Raw genomic sequence first — 20615 nt, 5'->3', positions numbered from 1 at the left:
TGTTGTGTGAGGAAGTTGGCAGAAGGTAGAGAGCCCTTCATATTTCACCCTAACCGTCCTGCTCAGGTGGGGGCCTTGTGCCTGCCCTTCCCCAGCTGGTCTTGGATCTGTCACATTCTCTAGATGATTGGAATAGTCAGGAATGTAGGTCAGAGCTAAAGTCAAAGCTCGCTCTCCCACAGACAACTCTTTCTTTCACCCTCCCCGCCATTAGCTTTTATTGAGTAGAGGGTGGGAGGATAAACTGGGTCATGTATGTGTGTCCCCCCCCCATGTTCCTTTCCTCCCTTGCTCTCCAGCCCACCTATACCTTTCCTGGCCCCCACCAAACCCTCCCAAGACCATCTCAGCACACACACACACACACACACACACACACACACACACACACACACACACACACACACTTCATCCTAGTAAGACATGATACCCTACCAACTCTCAGTCTTTTCCCTCTTGAAGCCTGATTACCCAGTGAGTGGGTTGGATAGAAAAAGATATTTCAGACCTCAGCAGGACCTGGAGCCCCTCACCATGGCTACTGCATCTTGGATACTGGCTCCTCTTGAATTCTCAAGTCTGGCCCACTTTTCTATAGTGGCCCTAAATTGTTCCCCATCTTTTCTTGTCCTAACTTACAAAGCATTGCCTCCCAGGTAATTCCATCAAGGTGGAGATGTACAGCGATGAAGAGTCGAGCCGACTGCTGGGGCCAGACGACCGGCTTCTGGAAAAGGAGGACAGTGTGATTGTAGAAGACTCGTTGTCTGAGCCCCTGGGCTATTGCGATGGGAGCGGCCCAGAGCCTCACTCCCCTGGTGGCATCCGACTGCCCAACGGCAAGCTCAAGTGTGACATCTGTGGTATGGTCTGCATCGGGCCCAATGTGCTTATGGTGCATAAGCGCAGTCACACGGGTGAGCAGAAACGGGGCCCCGGGGAAAGCTTTGGGGTGGGATTGCGAGTGGGAAAAGGAAAGCGTTTCTTGGGATATTTGGGAAGGAGTTACTGGGGGGAAAGCTTTGAGCAGGAAAGGTTTTAGGGGACACCACATCGAGGGGCAAGGTGGAGGTAGGAAAAGAATGAGCTCTCCCATGACTTATTTCAAACTGGCAGAAAGGGGAACTTGGGCTCCCAGCCTCACCTGCTCCTTCTCAGCACCTCTCTCATTCATCACAATGAGGAGGTGGTGACAGGAATTGTTCCCAGGAGGTTTGGGGAAGGTACCTTGTTAAGGACTCAAGAAGCATCCTAGGGTAAGCTAAGATTGGGATTCCTGGGGACTGTTTCTGGTTCTTACAACCCCTCCTAGGGTCTCAGTTCTCCCCTTTCCCCCTCTATTTCCCCTCCCCCACCTCCATTAATCTCTTTTCAAAAAATGGACAGATGCTTTCACTTCAGTGCTTTCCCCGGCTTCTAGGACAGAGGAGGTAATTTGGAGTTCAGATTTCGATTAAAGCCAAAAGGCCATCTTGTGCCCTTGGAGAGAGACACTGGACTGTCTTTTCCCTCCACCCCACAAATGCCTGGCACCTACCCCCACACCGTTACATTATTACTACCCCAAGGAGTAACTAAATAAAGCAGGAATTCCTAAAGGCACAGTCCTGCCTGGCACCATAGACACACCTTGCCTAATAGGGAGGTGTTCTGAGCCAGTTAGGTGGGGGGTCGAGTCTGGCCTTAAAAACCCTCTCCCTCCCCTCCCCTCCGGGGTCTGTCTCCCTTGCAGGTGAGAGGCCCTTCCACTGCAACCAGTGTGGTGCCTCATTCACCCAGAAGGGGAACCTGCTGCGCCACATCAAGCTGCACTCAGGGGAGAAGCCCTTCAAATGCCCCTTCTGCAACTATGCCTGCCGCCGGCGAGACGCTCTCACTGGCCACCTCCGCACCCACTCCGGTCAGTGAGCCACAGAGAGGGAAGTAAAAGGGAGGGAGGGTTGCACCTTGGAACTACCCACTCTCCTCTAGTCCCCATCCCAGTCCACCCACGGCCCTCTGGAATCCCAGTCAAGCAGAAGAAATAGGAAGGATGCTCTTTGTATCAGAGAGCTGATCGTTCAGTTGGGGGCAAAAGGTAGCAGAAAAGCTTGAAAAAAAAAGCCTACAAAGTTGATGGTGCCTTGTATCTTTGCCCCTACTTCCTGATCCACAGAACCCTTGTGGGAAATTGCAGGGGATATTTGACAAGACACTTAACGTCCACCATGAACTATGCCAAGGAACAAAGGGGATCCGAGGCAATGGTGGTGTCTCTTAGTTGTCATCCTCCCTGACTTCTGTTTTTGTAAAGTTCTCTGGTGCCAGAGCCATCTTTTCCCCACTACATCCCCACTTCTGAGCCCTCCTCCCACCCCACCTGTTCCAACTGTAAGCCCTACAGGTGCAAAGAGGCCCCAGCCTTTGCTTCTCCAGGGTTGCCGATTCCTAGATCTCCTCCCCCATTCTTTCCTGATTTCCATAAAGGTCCTCCTAGTTTGGAAGGGAAAGAGAGCAGGTGATCCACCCATAAGCCTCTGCCGCCTTTCCTCTTCTTAGGGGCAAGTGCAGGGCCAGAGGGTGGCAAGGGCTCAGGATCTGGATCAGATTGCCCAGCCTAGCCTGGACAGGCAGCACTTGCCAGCTTCCTCATTCAGCACGGGACTCGTGGCTCAGGCACAGGGTAGAAAATGAGTTGTGGAGAAGGTTCTGGGAAGCTCCTCCCGAGAACTCTTCTTGGTGTTGTTCGATCCTCTAAACCTCATGGGGCCAGGGGGATAGGAGAGAAACCCATTTGCCATTTCGCCACCCCAAACCCTTCTTCCTTGTTCTTTCTCCAGGCCTCTGACTCTTCATAGCTCTCCTTCAGAGCTGGGTGGGACCCTTCCACTCCAGGGTTGGAGCAGCAGAGATAGACCCAATACTCCCTTCCCCAACTTCCTGATCCTTCCTCTACACAGATACAAAGCTGCTTCCCGCCCCCCATTAGAAGCTGTTTGTTTCCTCCACCCAGTGAAATCTGCTGCCTCTTAGCAGTAGTGGGGCTTAGGCTGGAAATGGGAAGGAGGAGGAGTGGGGAGCCTCCCCCTGCTGGTTTGAAACAGGTTGTTTGGGCTCTAGGCTTAGGGACTGCTCACTGCAGGAGTGGGATGGGATGGGTAAGGGGGGACATGGGTGACTGGAGAGCAAGGGTAGCAACAGATGCTGAACGGGGTCCAGCTCTCTGGGACTGTGCCTTCTCTATCCAGAGGCCAGCGTGCTCTTCACAACAGCCAAGAGGGTGGCCCTCCCTAAGGCCTGAGCGCTTTGCCACTGCCCAGGGTGGTGAAATGAGCCATTCAGGGATGGTTTTCATCTCAAATGGCAACATTTCTAGAGCGAGACCTGAGAGAGCCACCTTCCCTGGCTGTGGAGGAGACCCAGCTTCCTAGGGATGCTTTCTCCTAGCTTCCTATACATGGACCTTTAAAGCCTGATCAGCAAAACGCCATCTTGGGCCCTCTTCTGTGCTGGCGGTGGTTCCCGGTTTCGATGCTGTAGTTGTGTGCATTGCTCTCCTGGCTCGGCATCTGTTCATATAAGGCTTTCCATGTTTCCCCACATTCTTCCTGTTCATTGTTTTTCACTTCCATTACACTTGCTGACATAGGCTCAGTTTCTTTTATAAGCCTCCCCCTGCTCATACCCCACCCTTTAGCTCCAAGCCTCCTAGGGTCCCCTTTAAGGATAGGGCCTGGACCTGTGATTTCTGTGACATAGGAAATCCTCAGGTAAGGACGCTCCTTGTACCAATGCAAGCTGACCCATTCTCAGCTGCCTACAACTTTGAGAGGCTAATGTGTCCAGCTCTGTGTAGCAGTGGTGGACTTGAACTCGGGTCTTCTTGACTCTGAGGCCAGCTTTCTATCTACTATCCCATGCTGCCTCTTTAAAGGAAGCTTTATATTCCCAATCTTCCTTTTGCCTCTCCCAGAAGAATGTTAATGCCTTGATAAAGCAAACTGACCAAAAGAACTGTGTTCTTTCTTATGGGTAAGGAATCATGTGCTTTTTTTCATGTTCCTTTTCTTCTTTATGCCTTCCTTTTCTTTTAAACCCTCATTCTCTTTTTCTCTTCTCTCCCAGTTCAACCTCAGTATCCACAAAGGATACATCTTCTTGATGCCCTTGATATTTCAGGAAGGGCTTGGAAGCTAGAGAGAGAGAAATCAAGAAGCTCAGGCTAGACATGGAAGCCAAACTAGGAGCGGAGTCCAGTGGGAGCTCATTCCCCCTTGACCCTACATACGTTCCGAGGGCTCTTGGTTCACTGCCACCGGCCCAACATTTTCCCCCCAACGAAAGCAAAAATGCGTAAGCAAGAAATCCCCTTTTCTGAAAAACACTGCTCTCCTCCATCCGCCCCACAGAAAGGTTAAACCACAGCTTGGGGCCCAGGCTCTGATGCCCTGGGGTGTGGCTAGCCTGGCTGCCAAGGCTCTTTGTCCCCATCCTCCAACTGCAGCTCTGGCCATCGGAGCTGCTCCTGTGCTGACTGGTAAAAAGGTCCTCCAGCTCTCCTAGACCATCCGAGCTCCTTCTGTATGTGTTTGCCTCTAGCAGCGAGAGAAAGGGAAGACGTCAAACTTAGGGTCTTCTCTGTGCCACAGGGGGGGTGTCTGGGGAGCATAAGTGACCCGAGTACTGTTTCTTCCCCACCCCACCCCCAACCCCAACTCTAGTCTCCTCTCCAACGGTGGGCAAGCCCTACAAGTGCAACTACTGTGGCCGGAGCTACAAGCAGCAGAGTACGCTGGAGGAACACAAGGAGCGGTGCCATAACTACCTGCAGTCTCTCAGTACTGAAGCCCAGGCCTTGACTGGACCTCCAGGTGGGGCCACAGGGAAGGCGAAGAATGTCGGGGAGAGGGGCAGCCTGGTGGCACAGTGGATAGAGTGCCAGGTCTGGAGACGGGAGGTCCTCGGTTCAAATTTGACCTAGTTGTGTGACCCTGGGCAAGTCACTTCATCTCCATTGCCCAGTCCTAGTCAATATCTCCCTTACCAGAACCCAGGGGACAAGGCAGGGAAGATGCGGGGTGACTAGCTTTACACCTTCTGGGCCGAACCTTCTCTGTATTAGGTGTGATGGGGAGGTCTAGAGCAGGACACCTGTTTTGTGCCCCATTCGCTTCGGACAGCGAAGAAGCCCTTTTAAATATACAAAATAGCATACGTAGCACTGCAAAGGAAACCAAGTCTACTGAAGTTCATTGATCAGAATTGCTTTAAGAATGGGCTCCTAGACTTCCAGCTAGGAATCTGAACTAGAGGAGACCCAATCCTTACCCTCCGTCCAGGGAGGGAGATAGAGAAGATCAGATAGAAGATGGCCTCCAACGTCCCTCTTCCTCCCTGAATCCGCGCTCCTCTGCTTTATATAGAGAAGTATTAGAAATGCTGAGAGGGGAGGGCAAGTCGTCTGCCCCGCTCACGACCTCCCTGTTGGCCCCTGCCTGTCCCTACGGTTGTCTCCGGGTGACCCTCTTTCCTCTCACTCACTGCCACTTCTGCAGGTGATGACATGCGCGACCTAGAGATGGTGCCAGACTCCATGCTACTACACTCGTCCTCCGAGCGGCCAACCTTTATCGACCGCCTGGCCAACAGCCTAACCAAACGCAAGCGTTCCACCCCGCAGAAGTTTGTGGGTAAGACCCGCAGATGAGTGGGACAAGGGTGGAGGGCGGCAAAACACGGGGGAGACTTCTGTCCCCACAGCCCTTCTGAATCCCTGGGACCTGCCTGAGATACTAAAACTAGTCATCATGACTAACACGCCGGGTTTTAAGGCTTCCCCAGAATCGTGGCTAAAGCACCTGCTAGCGCTCTGTCTTTCCTCCTTTCCCCACCGCACCAGCTCTGCTCCTAAGGAGGCCATATTGAGATCTGGGGAGCCAGACGTGGGATCAAAAGACCGGGGTCCAGGGGTAGACTCAGGAACATCCTGGCTATGATCCTAGGCAAGTCCCTTGATTTCTGGGGGCTCTAGGAAGTACTCTGAGACTAGGAGCTACAAAGCAGATGGAGAAGGACCCCGTACCAAACAAATCACAAGGCTCCGTCTCAGTGCCTGAAGGTTTGCAAAGCATTCCACATCTGTTATCTCATATGGTTCTCCACCTATGACGGAGGGGCAGTGATTAGCTCCATTTTACAAATGAGGAAACTGAGGCTATCAAGGTAAAAGGCTTGTCTGAGAGTCACACAGCTGGCAAGTGTTTGAGTTAGGATTTGTACTTGGGTGTTCTGATGACTTTCCACTCTGCCAGAGGTGCCAAAGTCTCAGGCCAGAAACAGAGTAAGAATGTAATTGGGAGGCAGCTGGGTGGCTCAGTGGATTGAGAGCCCGCCTAGAGATGGGAGGTCCTAGGTTCAAATCTGGCCTCAGACACTTCCCAGCTGTGTGACCCTGGGCAAGTCATTTGACCCCCATTGCCTAGCCCTTACCACTCTTCTGCTTTGGAACCAATACACAGTATTGATTCTAAGATAGAAGGTGAGGATTTAAAAAAAAAAGAATGTAATTGGGCAATATTAAAAAAAAATAAATGATAATACACCAGAACCAAGATGCTGTTAAGAGTATGGTATTCTCAGTTCACGTGGGGTCTGCAGGGATCCTTCCGTATAGGTTAATGGCCCATCCTTGGAAACCCCCCCAGACACAATCTTGGAAGCAGAGCTGTCTAAAAGGAGTCCAAGTCTGTAGCTACTGTGGGTAGAAAAGAAAGAGCAAGCAGAAGCAGGAAGGAAGTCAGACTTTACTGAGAGCTTCCCAGCAGTCAGAAATGCAAAAGAATCCCATTCCCTGGAGCCTTTGACCATAGGAACAAAACTGCTCTTCTCTGTCCTGGCCCAGGTGACTCCTGCTTCTCTGGCTCCACCAGGGGCCCCAGAGGATGTTGTGGGGCATCATGGTTCCGGGTCTCCTGGCTGCCCAGGTGGCCACCTAACTTCTTTATTCCTGGTTTCTCGTCTCCTATTAAAGGAACGAGTTGGACTAGAGAGTCTCTGCTTTTAGGAAAGCAGTGGACTGTGCTGCCGTCCCTGCTTGGATCCGGGCCTCTGGTCATGGGCATCTGGGAAGTGGCATACCAAGAAGTGCCACCCTTCGGGAGCTCAAGTACTTTCTCCTTCCCTGCAGGTGAGAAGCAGATGCGCTTCAGCCTCTCCGATCTCCCCTTTGACATGAATTCAGGGGGCTATGAGAAGGATGTGGAGCTGGTAGCACATCCCAGTTTGGATCCCGGCTTTGGCTCACTAGCCTTTGTGGGAACAGAACACCTACGCCCACTCCGCCTTCCGCCTGCCAACTGCATCTCAGAGCTCACACCTGTCATAAGTTCTGTCTACACCCAGATGCAGCCCCTTCCTGGCCGACTGGAGTTACCTGGAACCCGGGAAGCCGGCGAGGGGCACGAGGACCTGGTTGACGGGGGCCCCCTCCTCTACCGGGCTCGGGGTCCCCTGGCTGACCCTGGGGTCTCCCCCAGCAATGGCTGCCAGGACTCCACAGACACAGAGAGCAACCATGAGGAGCGGGGTGGGGGAATTGTAACGACCCCTCAGTGTCCCCCAAATCAGCCAGCTTCTGCTCTGGTTGTGGGGAGCCGGCCCAGCCCTGCCTACGCCAAAGAGGACCCCAAGATGCAGGAAGGGCTCCCCCGGAGTGCCCCCGGCTCTGCCAAGGACATGCTGCGGGTGGTGGGTGAGGACGGAGAGCCAGTGAAGGCCTTCAAGTGTGAACACTGCCGCATCCTCTTCCTGGACCACGTCATGTTCACCATCCACATGGGCTGCCACGGCTTCAGGGACCCTTTTGAGTGCAACATCTGTGGCTACCACAGCCAGGACCGGTACGAGTTCTCCTCCCACATTGTCCGAGGGGAACACAAGGTGGGCTAGTGCTGTCCGGCCTCCCCTGCCGTCTTCTACCCGTCCCTTCAGAGGTGTCCGGCCCTCCCATCTCACCCCCACCCCCACCCCACAGTCCACTTTTCTATCCGACTAAGTTTTGCTTTTGTAGCCTGTGTGACGCACAGACGTAGTCCCTGGCTGCCTGATTTCACACTTGACTCCTCACCATTCCTCCCCTCTCCTTTCTCCGAGTTGCCAAGCTGATTTATTTAAGCGTTGTGATGAAACAGGTCTTTTGTTTTTCTTTTCCCCAGCCTTCCGCCTCCCAGATTCACACTTAAGTTATTTAGTAAGATGATTAGATGAAGGGTTTTTTTGCCCTCACAAAAAAAGCCCATCTCGCACCTGCCACCCCTCTCCCTCATTCTCTTCTCTGTCCAAGCCTCATTTCCCTCTCTCTTCCGGCTTCCTCCACATCCCTAGGACAATGGGGTGGGGAGCTCTCTGGAGTTTGGAGGGGCATTGGCCTACTGCTGTCCCTGATCCTCACCCTTCACTTACACTGCCAGATTCCTCCGTTCCGGTGCCGGTGCCTCCTGGCCCCACCATAGCTCTGTGGCATTATATCTCCTCTCTGGGACACCCCTCCCCTGGCACTCCATACCTCTCTGCCCTCTCACCTTGGGCAGCTTGCACTGTTCTTGAATGAATGAATGAATGAAGGATTTCCCCCACTTAGGGGGCCGAGGGGGTTGAAAACGTTCACTCCAGGGCACTGTGAGGCTCAGAATCCTCTCCCTTGTTCCCCTAATAATATGAATACTCTGAAGCCTGCATTTGCACTCTGGGTCTCCCACTAGGATGTGATGGCCTCTCCCTTCAACCTCACCGGGGCTGTTCTGGTCCTACAACAATCTGTGTGCTCAGTGGTGGCTTCCCTCCACTTGGGGCACCTCAATCTGCTCTTCTCAGGGGTGAAAGCTGGGTCCGTACGTTTTTCTGTCTCTGAAACACTGGGAGGAAAAGATCCTCACCTAAAAGAAAGCAGGGAGAAGGCAAGAGTCTTGTCTTTCTGTCAGTGCTTCTTCACCTGACTCCCTCACCCCAGAAACCTCCCTAGGCACTCAGGGGCTCATATCCCACCATATGAAAAACCAGTGAAGTCTATTGCTGCCTGAAGACAAGGAGGAGACCCAGCCCTTCAGTCTTGCTGCCTTCACCCCTCCCCAGCAGGGAGTACCATCCCATTCTTGATCTCTGAGGCTCCATCCTCAGGGCCAGTGGTCACAGGAATGGGATGTTTCTTTCCTCACTTTTAATTATTTCAGTATAACCAAAAATGATTCCAGGGTAGGCCCTACCCGACCCCTGCCCCAGGGAGAGTAGTCCAGCACATCTGGACTGAGGGCATCCTTCACTGCCCCCTTCATGCCTGGTGCCAAGGAAGCAGGGAAGGAAAGAATCATTTCTCCCCTGATTCCTGAAGTGTGCTTGGCTGCTTTTGTTGGTGTGGGAGGGAGGCAGAGGCCCCTGGGAAGGGGGAGCATCTCTATTCACGTGGAGTCCCGGCCCAGGGCCACAGCCACCTGGCTCTCCTGCTTCCTTGAGGTTCAAACCAAAGGCTGTTTTTTTTAATATGTTAAAAAAAAACACACACACAACCACCTCACAAGTTGTAACACTTGGTCCTCCTCTCTTTCCTCTCTCCTATTCCTTTTCCCAACTCCCCTTTCCTCATTGCCTCTTCTGCCTCTTCCCCTTCCTCAGGGATCTCATAGGGGTCCCCAGGGAAGGATGCTGCAGGGTTGGCTGGGGGACAGAACCCAGGATTGAGGTACTTGGGCCTCTGAGAGGAGTCTGTCCTACCCCTTTGTGAGGAGGAGATCCTAAAACAGTTTTCTCCTCTTCCTCTTCTACCCCGAGGCCACTCAGATGAGATTCAGATCTGTGTAGAGCCCTGGTCTCTCTGTCCCTGCTGGATGATGTAGCAATAACCAGATGCTGCCAGGAAGGTGGGGAATGGGGGCACAGGGACAGGGAGAGAACTCGAAGGGAAGGTTCTGCCTCCCTACTCCATTTGTACTGAGCAGATCTGGATGTCAAGGCCCTTTCTAGTCCTTCTTCCCTTTCCCATCTGGGAACTACTACAGTATTCTGCTTGTGACTCCCTAGGGACTGTTCCCTTTAGGGAGATCAGAGCCTTAGGGTCCTACCCACATTTTTCCCCAATCCCCTCCCCCAGAAATTTCAAAACAAAACAAAAAAAATCATGTTCCGAGGCTATTGCCATGCCCAGGAGAGCAGAGACTTGGGGGCTGGGAGCAAGGTAAGACTCTAAGGAGGGGAAGAGGGGGACACCATCACTTTCTAGATCATCACTGCACTTTAACCAGGGTCTTAGGTACAAAGTCCTACTTCCCTAGAGCCCCCCCAGGCTCTGGGACCTCAAATGTGCTCACTCCTCCTCCCAGCTCCTTTTGTTAAAAAAAAGAAAAAGAAAAAAAGAAAAAAAAACCCCAAGCACCCTGAAACCCATAGGGAGGAAAGAGGTGTTTTCCTTTTCTAACAAAATTAAAAAACAAGAAAACCCTTTCTAAGCAGATACTTTTCCAAACCTTTGTTGTTGTTTTCTTTTTTGTGTCTGTCTCTAAGCTGTGGAGGGATTTTTGTAACACTCTTAGCAGCTTCTTTTCTTGTGTACATATTATATATATATATATTTTTAATCAGACATTATGATGAACAAAAAAAGAAAAAAAGAAGAAAGTGCAATACCACCTCCGTCCTCTCTCCCAGGGTTTTCATTTGTATCCTAGACTTCGTGTCTTTCTTGATCCCTGCCCTCTTTCCTCTTCTGGGTTCTCCCGCCCCTCCCTTTTTTTGTAGACTTCTTCTCTTTCCCTTCTTAAGGGGAGTCAAACTTGCTTTTGAGACTTAACAGCGAAGCGTTTTGTATCTGTAATATATTGTAAGTAAATATTTGTGTAATGAAGAATATACTACTGTAAGTTTTGTACTGTACTGGCTGAAGGTCTGTTATAAATAAACATGAGTAATTTAACACCTCCTGTCTTTGCAAACTTGCTCTGCTTTGCCATTCTGGAGAAGAGGAGGAGGGAAATGCCTTCATATGTTTTTATTCTGATTCATTTTGCCCTCCGAAAAGAAGACAATTTGGTGCTGTAAAAAGAGTTTGAGGAGGAGCTTCTAAGAAGGGCCCTAATAAAACTGCTACAGCAATAGTTTGCCGGAAAGGGACAGGATGGACTCTGTAGTGTAATCAAGAGTTCTAAAATCCTGGGATGGAAGACTTCATCCTCGGCTTGCTATCAGGATATCAGAACAGGCTTTCCAGGCAGGAGGGCAGGCGATTTACCTGGAGAAAGCATAGGCATTCACTATGCACCAAGTGGCACGCTAGCCAGTATAGGCATTAAGAATGACCGGGAACCTGCTGCCTGCAAGCCTACACCTGACTCGGGAGGGCTGGGCTCCACCCTCGCGGGCCTAAGCAGCTTTGCATGGATTTAACAACGGGGAGCCTCTGGCCTTAATACTGGGGAGGGGAGCGGGATAGAGCTATAGTGGTTCATCTTTCTGTCCCCGTTCTTAAACGGAAAGGAAGATGAAACCACGAAGAAGGTGGAGGGAACAAGAACGCAGGATGCGGAAAGCTAGCCTTCCTCGGCCCGCGGAACCCTGGCTTTTGGGCTCAGGGATGTCTCTGAACTACAGCTCCCATCGCGCAGTACGCTTACCTGTGCACTCGAACTACAATTCCCAAAAGGCAGTCCTCCACTTTGCTTTCTACCCCCGTGGACTACAACTCCCGGCGTTCCCCAGGACGCCACATCTGACCGGCTGCAACTCCCAGCTGCGCTTCTGGGAAAGTCAGAGCCTCGCGGAGCTTGTTGGGTAATGATTACTTGGATAAAGAATACACATGTATTCTTCCACCTGGTAAGAAAATAATCCCACAGGGGATCTGCCTCTGAGTCGAAAACAACTCCAAAAGCCTCTTCTAAGAGAGTTAGATGGACTTCTTAAGAACTAAGACTTTTTGTTAAATGAGTCCTGGGATTGGTTTGTCTCCGAGGAGGACCTCTATATGCGCGCATGCGTAAGCGCATGGATCCCTGGGTATATAAGAGGGACCGTGGCGGAACCGGATCCTTTTTCGGCTTTTGGCTTACAAGATGGTAAGGGAACGGCGTGGTTTCGGGATTTGTCTTGTTTGGGAGGGCTGGGCCCGAAGCCCTTGGAGCGGGTTAATAGGGAGTACCCGAGGCCTGTGAAATTGGGGAGTGAAGGCTCCGGCCACAGGTTGGCAACGGTGCCCATCGGGTGAGGGAGGGAGACAGGCTGAGAGGATGGGGAGGCTAACGCGGGCCCGTACCTCGGGGGCGCCGAGAGAAGCTGTCCCGAAAGGCGGGAGCGGGGCCTGGAGGGAGGGGAGAGAAGGTGCACCCGCGGGGAAAGCCCTCTGCAACCCCGTGTGACCTTACCTCCCGTCGCCACAGACCAAGAAGAGAAGGAACAACGGACGTGCCAAGAAGGGCCGCGGCCACGTGCAGCCCATTCGCTGCACCAACTGCGCCCGCTGCGTGCCTAAGGACAAGGCCATCAAGAAGTTCGTAATCCGCAATATTGTGGAGGCCGCGGCCGTCAGGGACATCTCCGAGGCTAGCGTCTTCGACTGTAAGTCCAGCCCCGGTTCATTGGGCTTTTGGTGGAAGTTGGGAAGGTGACAAGAATGCTGGGTTTGAAGGGTCCCTGCCTGGCCAAGCGTTTTTGGTCTTCTTAACTGGGAAACGGAAGGTTGAGCATAGATGTGACATCTTTTCCAATCCACAGGTAGCGGGGCTATTCTGATTAAGGGTTAAAACTTTGCTGACCGGTGATTCACACACTTACTTGATTAGTTACTAGAAGTGAGATTTGAAACTAGAACTCCAAGAGCCTTGGGGTGTTTGCCGAGGGTGGCCAAACCTGTGCTCTCCACCTCAAAAGTCCTTTTATGAAAGAGTTCTCTGACGAATTTCAAATATGTATGTATTTGGGGGGAAGCCGGATGCTTCAACATAAGCACTAATGCTTGTTCCTTCACCAGCCTATGTGCTGCCCAAACTGTATGTGAAACTACATTACTGTGTGAGCTGCGCGATCCATAGCAAAGTAGTGAGGAATCGATCCCGTGAGGCAAGAAAGGATCGGACACCCCCACCCCGCTTCAGACCTGCAGTAAGTTTCTTTTTTTTTTCTTTTTTTTTAAACCCTTACCTTCCGTCTTGGAGTCAATACTGTGTATTGGCTCCAAGGCAGAAGAGTGGTAAGGGTAGGCAATGGGGGTCAAGTGACTTGCCCAGGGTCACACAGCTAGGAAGTGGCTGAGGCCGGATTTGAACCTAGGACCTCCCGTCTCTAGGCCTGGCTCTCAATCCACTGAGCTACCCAGCTGCCCCCTGCAGTAAGTTTCTTAACAGGAATGAGTACAAAGGGAGGAGGAGGGTAGAGAATTAGGATTGCTTGGGATTGAGAAGTTTACTAAGAAAAGACCCCTGCTCCCAGAAGAGATCATTCTAAAGGGGGAAATGGCAAAATGAAAATAAAATAGTTTTGTGGGGTCTTTAAAGATAAAGAACTAAAATACTATGTTGAGTTGAAAAGGGGGCCCAGTAGTGTTACTATTCTAACTAGCTCTTCAAACTGTAACCAATTCATTATTAATCTGACCTGTATACAGTCAATACATATATCCTAAGTAATTTTTTCCCCCATTGATATCTAAAGGGTCACTAGACTAGATGTTTGAATTATTTCTGCTTTTCACAGTGGAGAAATGCTGAATGACATTGATCACAATTTATCTTTTACTTTTTAGGGTGCTGCCCCCAGACCCCCTCCAAAGCCTATGTAAAGAGCTAGCTGCCCATCAAGAGTCTTAAGGAAAATAAACCCAGAGGAAAATAAAATGGTTGGTTTACTTTATATTGTGCCTGGTGTGTCTATGGGTTAGGGGGTTGTTAATCTTTTTTTTTTTTGACTTAAAAAAAGAACCTGGTTATAAAATTAATGTCCTTGGCACAGCCTACTCAAGAAAACAACAGGTAGGTACCAAATTCAATGAAAAGATTATCATTGGAGCCTTGGATCAAGGTTTGTGCTTGGGTAGCTGGAGGTTTTTACAAAAAACTGCCTTGATTCCATATAGCCTTGAGGTGGTATCACATTATTTTTTGTCCTTTGAAGCAAGTTAATTTCTTGTAATTTTACACAAAATTAAATAAAGTTGACAGTTTTAGTGCCTCAGTTATCTTGGACTTGTTATTGTCTGGCCAGAAGCCCTTAGGTGGGCTTCTTGATAGCAGGTAAGAATTTACTGTAAAGTAAAATATATGAAGAGCTGATGATGTGGAGCCAATGATATTGGGCACCTTAGGAAATTGGGTCTTAGGAGGACTAAGAATGGGGGACTTAACCAGGTTTTACCCCTTATCTTCCATCTTAGAATCTATTCCTAGTGTATTGATTCCAAAGCTGAAGAATTGGGGTGGAGGGTCAAGTGACTTGCCCAGGGTCACACAACTAGGTATTTCAAATACTGGATTTGAACCTAGGACTTCCTGGCTCTCAATCCACTGAGCCCCCCCAACTGTCCTTCCTCAGTGTTTTTCCCCTTCTGTAGCCATATTGACATAAGGAATATGTTGGTATTTTAGAGGGTCATAAATGGCAAATATAAAATGAAGGCTTAATAGCATATAGAAGTTCTTTGTGTTATAATTGATCTTCTGATGGCCCTGTGAAGTAGATAACAATTTTTATCCAACCTGCTGTCTAGCATGTTGAGTTTTTTTTTTTAAGTTCTGCTTATAAAACCTGTGTTATCTGGATCTCCATTGAGAACAACTTCAGTCTACACCAGCCATGATACTAGGCAAAGACTTACTTTGGAGTGGAGGAACATTTCTGTCATACATCCAAAAAATGACTAAAATAGGTGCTAAATGTGAGCTATGAAGAGATGATCACTGGTGAGATAAGTGATCTTGATTTGTGATTACAAAACTGGGAATTGAAGAGGATTTCAGGGAAAGAAAGGAATTCACTGTGTACTTGTGGGTTTTGAGCCCTCTAGGGTTCAAGTTCTGAGGGTGCAGGACAAATGCTTCAGGAAACGAGTTATAATCTGGATCTGGGTATCGGCTTAATTAAAACAATTGGATGAACTGGTGGAGAAAACCAGGATGGCTCAGGTGTGCAGTCTCCATTAAGACAGGGTTTTGTGGTTGATTTCAGAATGGAGCTATTGGGAGTGATGAGAACCATGTCAGATATTGCATAGAAGGCTGAACATTGAAAAAAAGGCCTATTGGATTCAACAATTTAGATGCCAGTCGTACAATGAGATTTAGTTGAGAAATTAAAGGAAATGGGCATAGTAAAGAATCAGGCCCATTCCCCCTCTTCTGAGAATATGGGATGGGGCAGCCAGACCAGGAGTCTGGCTGTGTGACCCTGGGCCAGTCACAGCCCCAGTTCCTAGGTCTTGCCACTCTTCTGTCCTAGGATTGGTTCTAAGATGAGGGTTTGGAGAGGAAAAGGGATTTAAGAAGACAGTCATTGGGGAAAGAACTAGGAAGAGGGGATGATAATGGGCTCAATCTGCTGAAAGGGATAGGCTCTAGGATGTCATTCTTGTGAGAAGCTTGCCTAGGGGGCAGCTGGGTGGCTCAGTGGATTGAGAGCCAGACCTAGAGATAGGAAGTCCTAGGTTCAAATTTGGCCTGGCTGTGTGACCCTGGGCAAGTCACTTGCCCCCCATTGCCTAGCCCTTACCGGTATTACACAGTATTGATTCCAAGAAGAAAGGTAAGGGTTTAAAAAAAAAAAAGATTGCCTATTCTGGGACTGCCCACCTGAGGCCCTTGGCAAGTGGGGTAAAGAAATAAGATGGGATGGGGAGACGGCAGGGTAATGAACAAGTGCTCACAACCTGTTTTCTCCCTGAGGTATGAGGTGAAAGTCCAGACTGATTTGAGGCCAGGGAAATGGAGTTTAGCTGACCAGCATAAGGTTCTAGGCTGGGAGGAAGAAGCAAAATGGAGGACAGCTCAAGGAAGTATTCAATGGTGGAAGGACCAAAGTTTAGGGCTGGGCAAGGATGAAGAGGTGGGATTCTCAGAGAAAGATGTCACTGTCTTCAGAGCTAGAAGAATAAGGAACCCTAGAAAAATGTAAAAGGATGTTTGGTGCCAAGAGAAGAGTGCACATATTGAGGGAGACCGGCAGTGCTCAGTGATGTCAGGAGCACCAAAGGAAGACATCAAAGCATCCGGGATTCTTTGGCAGGCCTCTAGCTTTAGCAGTATGTGGAGTGCTTGGTTAATGCTCACTGCTCTTTGGCAGTGTTGGTCCTTAATTGTCCTATGTGCAATGTGATGCTGATTGGCTGGCCCCAGACCGTGGTCGTGTAATGTCAAAGGGGGATAATAGATCACATCTTAGGGCAGTGCCTTGCCCATAGTAGGCACTTAATGCTTCTTTCCCATCCCCCTCAATTGAGTACTTTCTTTGTTCTCTCAAATGTCTTGATCTATACTCGGGAATCTTGCCATGGGGTCCCATAGTCACATTAGTTATCACAATTGTCCCTGTTTTCCCCCTGACTGCATTACTTTGACACCTGATCTCACTGCCTTGTCTGCCGGGCCCCAGAAACGGATTCCTGCCTTGAGCTCCCACAGCTTAGCTCAGATGTCTTCCTCTCTCCCCTGGGCATTCCCTGAGCCTCAAATCTGAAACCTCCTCTACGGCTCTCCCTCCCTTTCCAGCTTCTTTTTGTATGTTTTCTAATACTAGATTGCAAGCTCTTTGAGGGCAGAGACTGCCCTTTGTTAGCATTGTGCCTGGCGCATAGTAAGTGCTTAAAAATGTTGATTAATTGATCACTTCTGCAAGGACCCCTCTCCAGCCTCAAGGTCCAACGACGCCCTCTCTGGAGTGTTTGCCAGTGCATCTTCTAGAAGTGGGCAGCTAGGTGGCGCGGTGGATAGCATGCTGGACTTGGAGGCCAAAAGTTCCTTCCTGCTCCAACCTGGCCTCTTAAAGTGACTTCACTTAACCCTGTTTGCCTCAGTTCTTCATCTGTAAAATGAACCGGAGGGAAGGACCCTGCAAGCCACGGCAGTCTCTGAACACCAGGTCACAAAGAATCGGGGATTGCAGGAAGGCAACTGGAACAACTAATTGTTTCTAGTAAACATTTCTATTATATCTCAGATGCCACGGATACAAATATAAATGGCAGGGTCCTTCCAAAAGCCCCCTCCAGGCACACATAACTGACATCACCAGAGGTCTAAGCCTATCTTCTCTGCCATCTTGCCTCCACCCTCTTTCCAGTCTTTTAAGGTCATCAATAACAACCACTCCCAGGCCTTCTATCTAATTAGATTCCATGGCCCCTGACGATAGGATTCAGAGGGGACATAGGCCTCATCTCCCCATATTAAAATGCAAAGTTTATCCTTATTTAGCTCCTCATGATTGTGTTGGCCTTGTTATGGTTCTCCGAATTGAAGTTTCCACCAGAGCTGGTTTTTTAAATACAAAATCCTTGAAAGTTCTAATTCATTAAAGGCTCCTTTCCTCCCCTCTTATGTTCTTTTGGTCGGGTCATTTATTCTCAGCCAGAACTGGGTTGTCTCTGTGTGTGCATCTCCCCATGTCATTCTAAAATAGGATTCTAAGCTCTGTTTCCTTACAATGGCAGCTACTAAATCATGTGCGATCTTGGCTGTACTCAGAGTTTTTTCTTTGATCCAAAGCTCTGGATTTTGGCAATCATTTCTAGCAGTTCTCTTTTGAGGGTTTCTTTCAGGAGGCAACCTGTGGATTCTTCCTGTTTCTCCTTTGTCCTTTGCTTCTAAGAGATCTGGGCAGTTTTCTTTGTCAGATTTCTTGAAATAGAGGATATTCTAGGTTCTTATTTTGGTCATGACATTCAGTCCCAGGATTCTTAAATGTTTTTTCTCCATCTGTTTTCCAAGTCAGTTGTTTTTGTTAGGAAATCCTTTATATTTTTGTCCATTTCCTTCAGTCTTTTGACTTTGTTTTCAAGGTTTCTCCTTGCCTCAGGGAGTCATTGGCTTCTATTTCATCCATTCCAGTTTTTAGGAAAGTTTGTGGTTTGGACAAGGTTTTCTAACTCTTGGGCCAAGCTGGGAAACAAAAATGTTTCCCATTTTTAATTCAAGTGCTCTCATTCCATTTATAAAAATGTCCGTTCCTTTTTAAAACGTTGCTTTGAGAATCTAGTAACATTTGTGGCTACGCTGTTTTTCTCTGAGGCTTTGCTTTGTCAGCGTTTCAGAATCATCCTCTTCTGCGTTAGCTTTGGGCGACTCTGTCACCATAACTTTATATTGGGATACTTTTTGTTTGCTGATTCCAACCTGCATCCTGGCTTTGAACTGAGAGTTAGGGCCAGGCGATGCAGGCTTAGGGAGGACCTTTCTGGGCTGCTCTTTGCTGTTTTCTTGGAGTACTGAATGTTGGATCATTCTTGGGCTTTCCAGGAGAACTCCGTCTGGGCATCTGCAAACTCAGATTCGTGGAGAGCCTGCTCATTTGGCTGGACTTGTGAGTCTGTCTGGAACTGAAGGGAGATCATGGGAATAGTAACCGATGTTTAGGCAATTTATATGCATTATCTCATTTCAGCCTCACCAGTACTCTGAGCAATGGGTTCGGAAGGTATCATTATTCCCATTTTATAAGGAGAGGACATTGAGGCTTAGAGAATTGAGTGATTGTGCCCCTGGATCTTTCCCCGTCTGAGGGCACCACTGGCCAGTGAACCTTTCCCAAAGGGGAGAGAAAAGCAGCCAACAGTCGGTCCGGGGTCCGACTTGGTCCTGGGAATTTAGCCATCTTCTGGGGAGGCTCTTTTGCTCTGGGGCCTTAGGTGGGGGCACACATTTATCATGTGCCAGACACTATGCTAAGGGGCGGAAATGCTGTTAACCAGAGGCAAAAGGCAGTCTGTTCTCAGGCACAGCAGGTAAACACAGACAGGACAAAGGGAAATAACACTGGAATGAAGGTTGGGGAAGACTTCCTGGGGGAGAAGGGATTTTCCTTGTGACTACTTGAAGTAAGCAGTGGGCAGAGATGAGCAGCGAAAAGCGTTCCAGGAAGGGGGGAGAGCAGAGGAAGTGCTGGGGTCTCAGATGGAATTTCTCCCTCGTGGAACAGCTGAGCATATCAAGGAGGAGAAGATGATCCATTGTGCTCAGGGAGGAGCAGCTGGCATGAAGCAGTAGGAATTGCAGAAAGAGGGAAGGAGGGAGAGGAAGAAAAAGACAAGACAAGGAGCTGGCGGTCCAGCTTGAGTTCTTTTTTTTTTTTTAAACCAAGGCAGAAGAGTGGTAAGGGCCAGGCAATTCGGTTTAAGTGACTTGCCCAGAGTCACACAGCTAGGAAGTGTCTGAGGCTGGATTTGAACCCAGGACGTCCCGTCTCTGGGCCTGGTTTTCAATCCACTGGGCCACCCAGCACACTCTTGAGTTCTTTTATTAGGAAAAATCATTACCATTGAACACCTGGTGGATGTCAGTAGCAGACATAGAAACAATAGAACTAGTCAATTCAAAGGAATATTTCTGAGATATAAAAATCCAGATGAAACAGAATTGCTCAATTCTAATTGCGGGTAAAGAGAACACTTTTATGACTGGAAACCAGGAGGATGGGGAGAGGGGCAGGGGAGACTGGAATCTGGGCCTAGGCCAGATGTGCCTTTGTAAATGCTAAATCCAAGGAGGCCTGAAATGCTAATTAGGAAAGCTAAGGAAAACACTCTAGACTAGGCTGACATTCAATTGTAAAATGTTGCCCTTTTTTTGGCCAAAGAATAGATTTTTTTAAGAACTTGAAAATTAGCCCCCAAATTACTTTAGATGGCTTGGTTAACTCCTGAAGTTTCCTGACGCTGCTATAAGAGAATTGCTTCCACAGTATCTCTTGTTTTTTACTGAATCTTTAGCCTTTGCCTTGACTCGGTGTCACAACTTCATTTTCTTCATGGTACTTTGTTCCTACAATCAATAGTGTCAAAATCATGGAGGATGTGCCATCTGAATAAAGCAGCTCCAGATTAAGACATGAGAGTAAGTGCCAGAGGATTTCTGAGGGAAAAGATAGCATTATAATAAAATAAACCCATATAGACCATCAGCATTTCTATATATTGTCAATAAAGGCCAACAGAGAGAAATTCCATTTAGAACATATCCAAGATCTAAACAACTGAAGAAATATTCGCTGCTCATGGGTAGAGTGAGCCAATATAATAAAAATAATTCTGCCTAAATTTATTTATTCAGTACCACACCAATCAAACTGCCAAAACATTATTTTTATAGAGCTAAAAAACCAGCAAAATTCATTTGGAAGAACAAAAGGCCAAGATTATCAAGGAAATCAATGAAAACATATGAAAGAAGGTGGCTTAGCAGTACTAGGTCTCACTTTGTTTTACAAGACAGTAATTCTCAAAACAAAACAAAACAAAAAGAGGGTCTGATCAGTGGAATGAGTACAGTACACAACTATAGTGATCTAGAATTTGACAGCCCCAAAGACAAAATTTGGGGACAGGAAATCACTATTTGACAAAAACTACTGGGGAAACTGGAAAACAGTTTGGCAGCAATTAGGGAGAGACCGATATC

General features: G+C 48.8%; 2 protein-coding genes and 1 long non-coding RNA gene across 10 annotated transcripts in view; 2 read left to right on the top strand and 1 right to left on the bottom strand.

Moving 5' to 3' along the window:
• The window catches only part of IKZF4 (IKAROS family zinc finger 4), a 29089-nt gene extending 20924 nt beyond the window's left edge, over positions 1–8165 (top strand). For 6 of the 8 annotated variants that reach the window (XM_056797931.1, XM_056797929.1, XM_056797928.1 and 3 more), the window contains 5 exons: positions 657–917; positions 1733–1900; positions 4701–4850; positions 5535–5669; positions 7166–8165. In XM_056797931.1, the coding sequence (XP_056653909.1) occupies positions 657–917; positions 1733–1900; positions 4701–4850; positions 5535–5669; positions 7166–7926 (1475 nt within the window). In that variant the 3' untranslated portion in view covers positions 7927–8165. The remainder of the gene's footprint in view (positions 1–656; positions 918–1732; positions 1901–4700; positions 4851–5534; positions 5670–7165) is intronic. The other 2 variants (XM_056797932.1, XM_056797933.1) reach the window with 1 other exon arrangement.
• On the bottom strand, positions 6765–11750 carry LOC130454360 (uncharacterized). Its single transcript, XR_008912011.1, has 2 exons — positions 11637–11750; positions 6765–7159 (listed from the first exon to the last, which is right to left on the bottom strand). It is a non-coding gene; the product is annotated as an uncharacterized LOC130454360 (long non-coding RNA).
• Positions 11730–13866, top strand: RPS26 (ribosomal protein S26). The gene is made up of 4 exons (XM_007505780.3): positions 11730–12077; positions 12399–12576; positions 12989–13119; positions 13760–13866. Exons 1-4 carry the CDS (start codon positions 12075–12077, stop codon positions 13793–13795), a joined length of 348 nt encoding a protein of 115 aa, XP_007505842.1. The 5' UTR covers positions 11730–12074; the 3' UTR covers positions 13796–13866.
• The last annotated feature ends 6749 nt before the right edge of the window (positions 13867–20615 follow it).

Source organism: Monodelphis domestica, chromosome 5 (genome assembly GCF_027887165.1).
Source record: "Monodelphis domestica isolate mMonDom1 chromosome 5, mMonDom1.pri, whole genome shotgun sequence".
Lineage (NCBI taxonomy): Eukaryota > Metazoa > Chordata > Mammalia > Didelphimorphia > Didelphidae > Monodelphis > Monodelphis domestica.
The sequence above is the reverse complement of the archived record's forward strand: the minus strand, read 5'-3'. Positions and strand labels throughout refer to the sequence as shown.

Excerpts from the sequence above, each read along its gene's own strand:
- RPS26 (XM_007505780.3), top strand. Across the intron at positions 12,577-12,988 it reads CGAGGCTAGCGTCTTCGACT|CCTATGTGCTGCCCAAACTG; the intron begins GTAAGTCCAGCC and ends TTCCTTCACCAG. Across the intron at positions 13,120-13,759 it reads CACCCCGCTTCAGACCTGCA|GGTGCTGCCCCCAGACCCCC; the intron begins GTAAGTTTCTTT and ends TTTACTTTTTAG.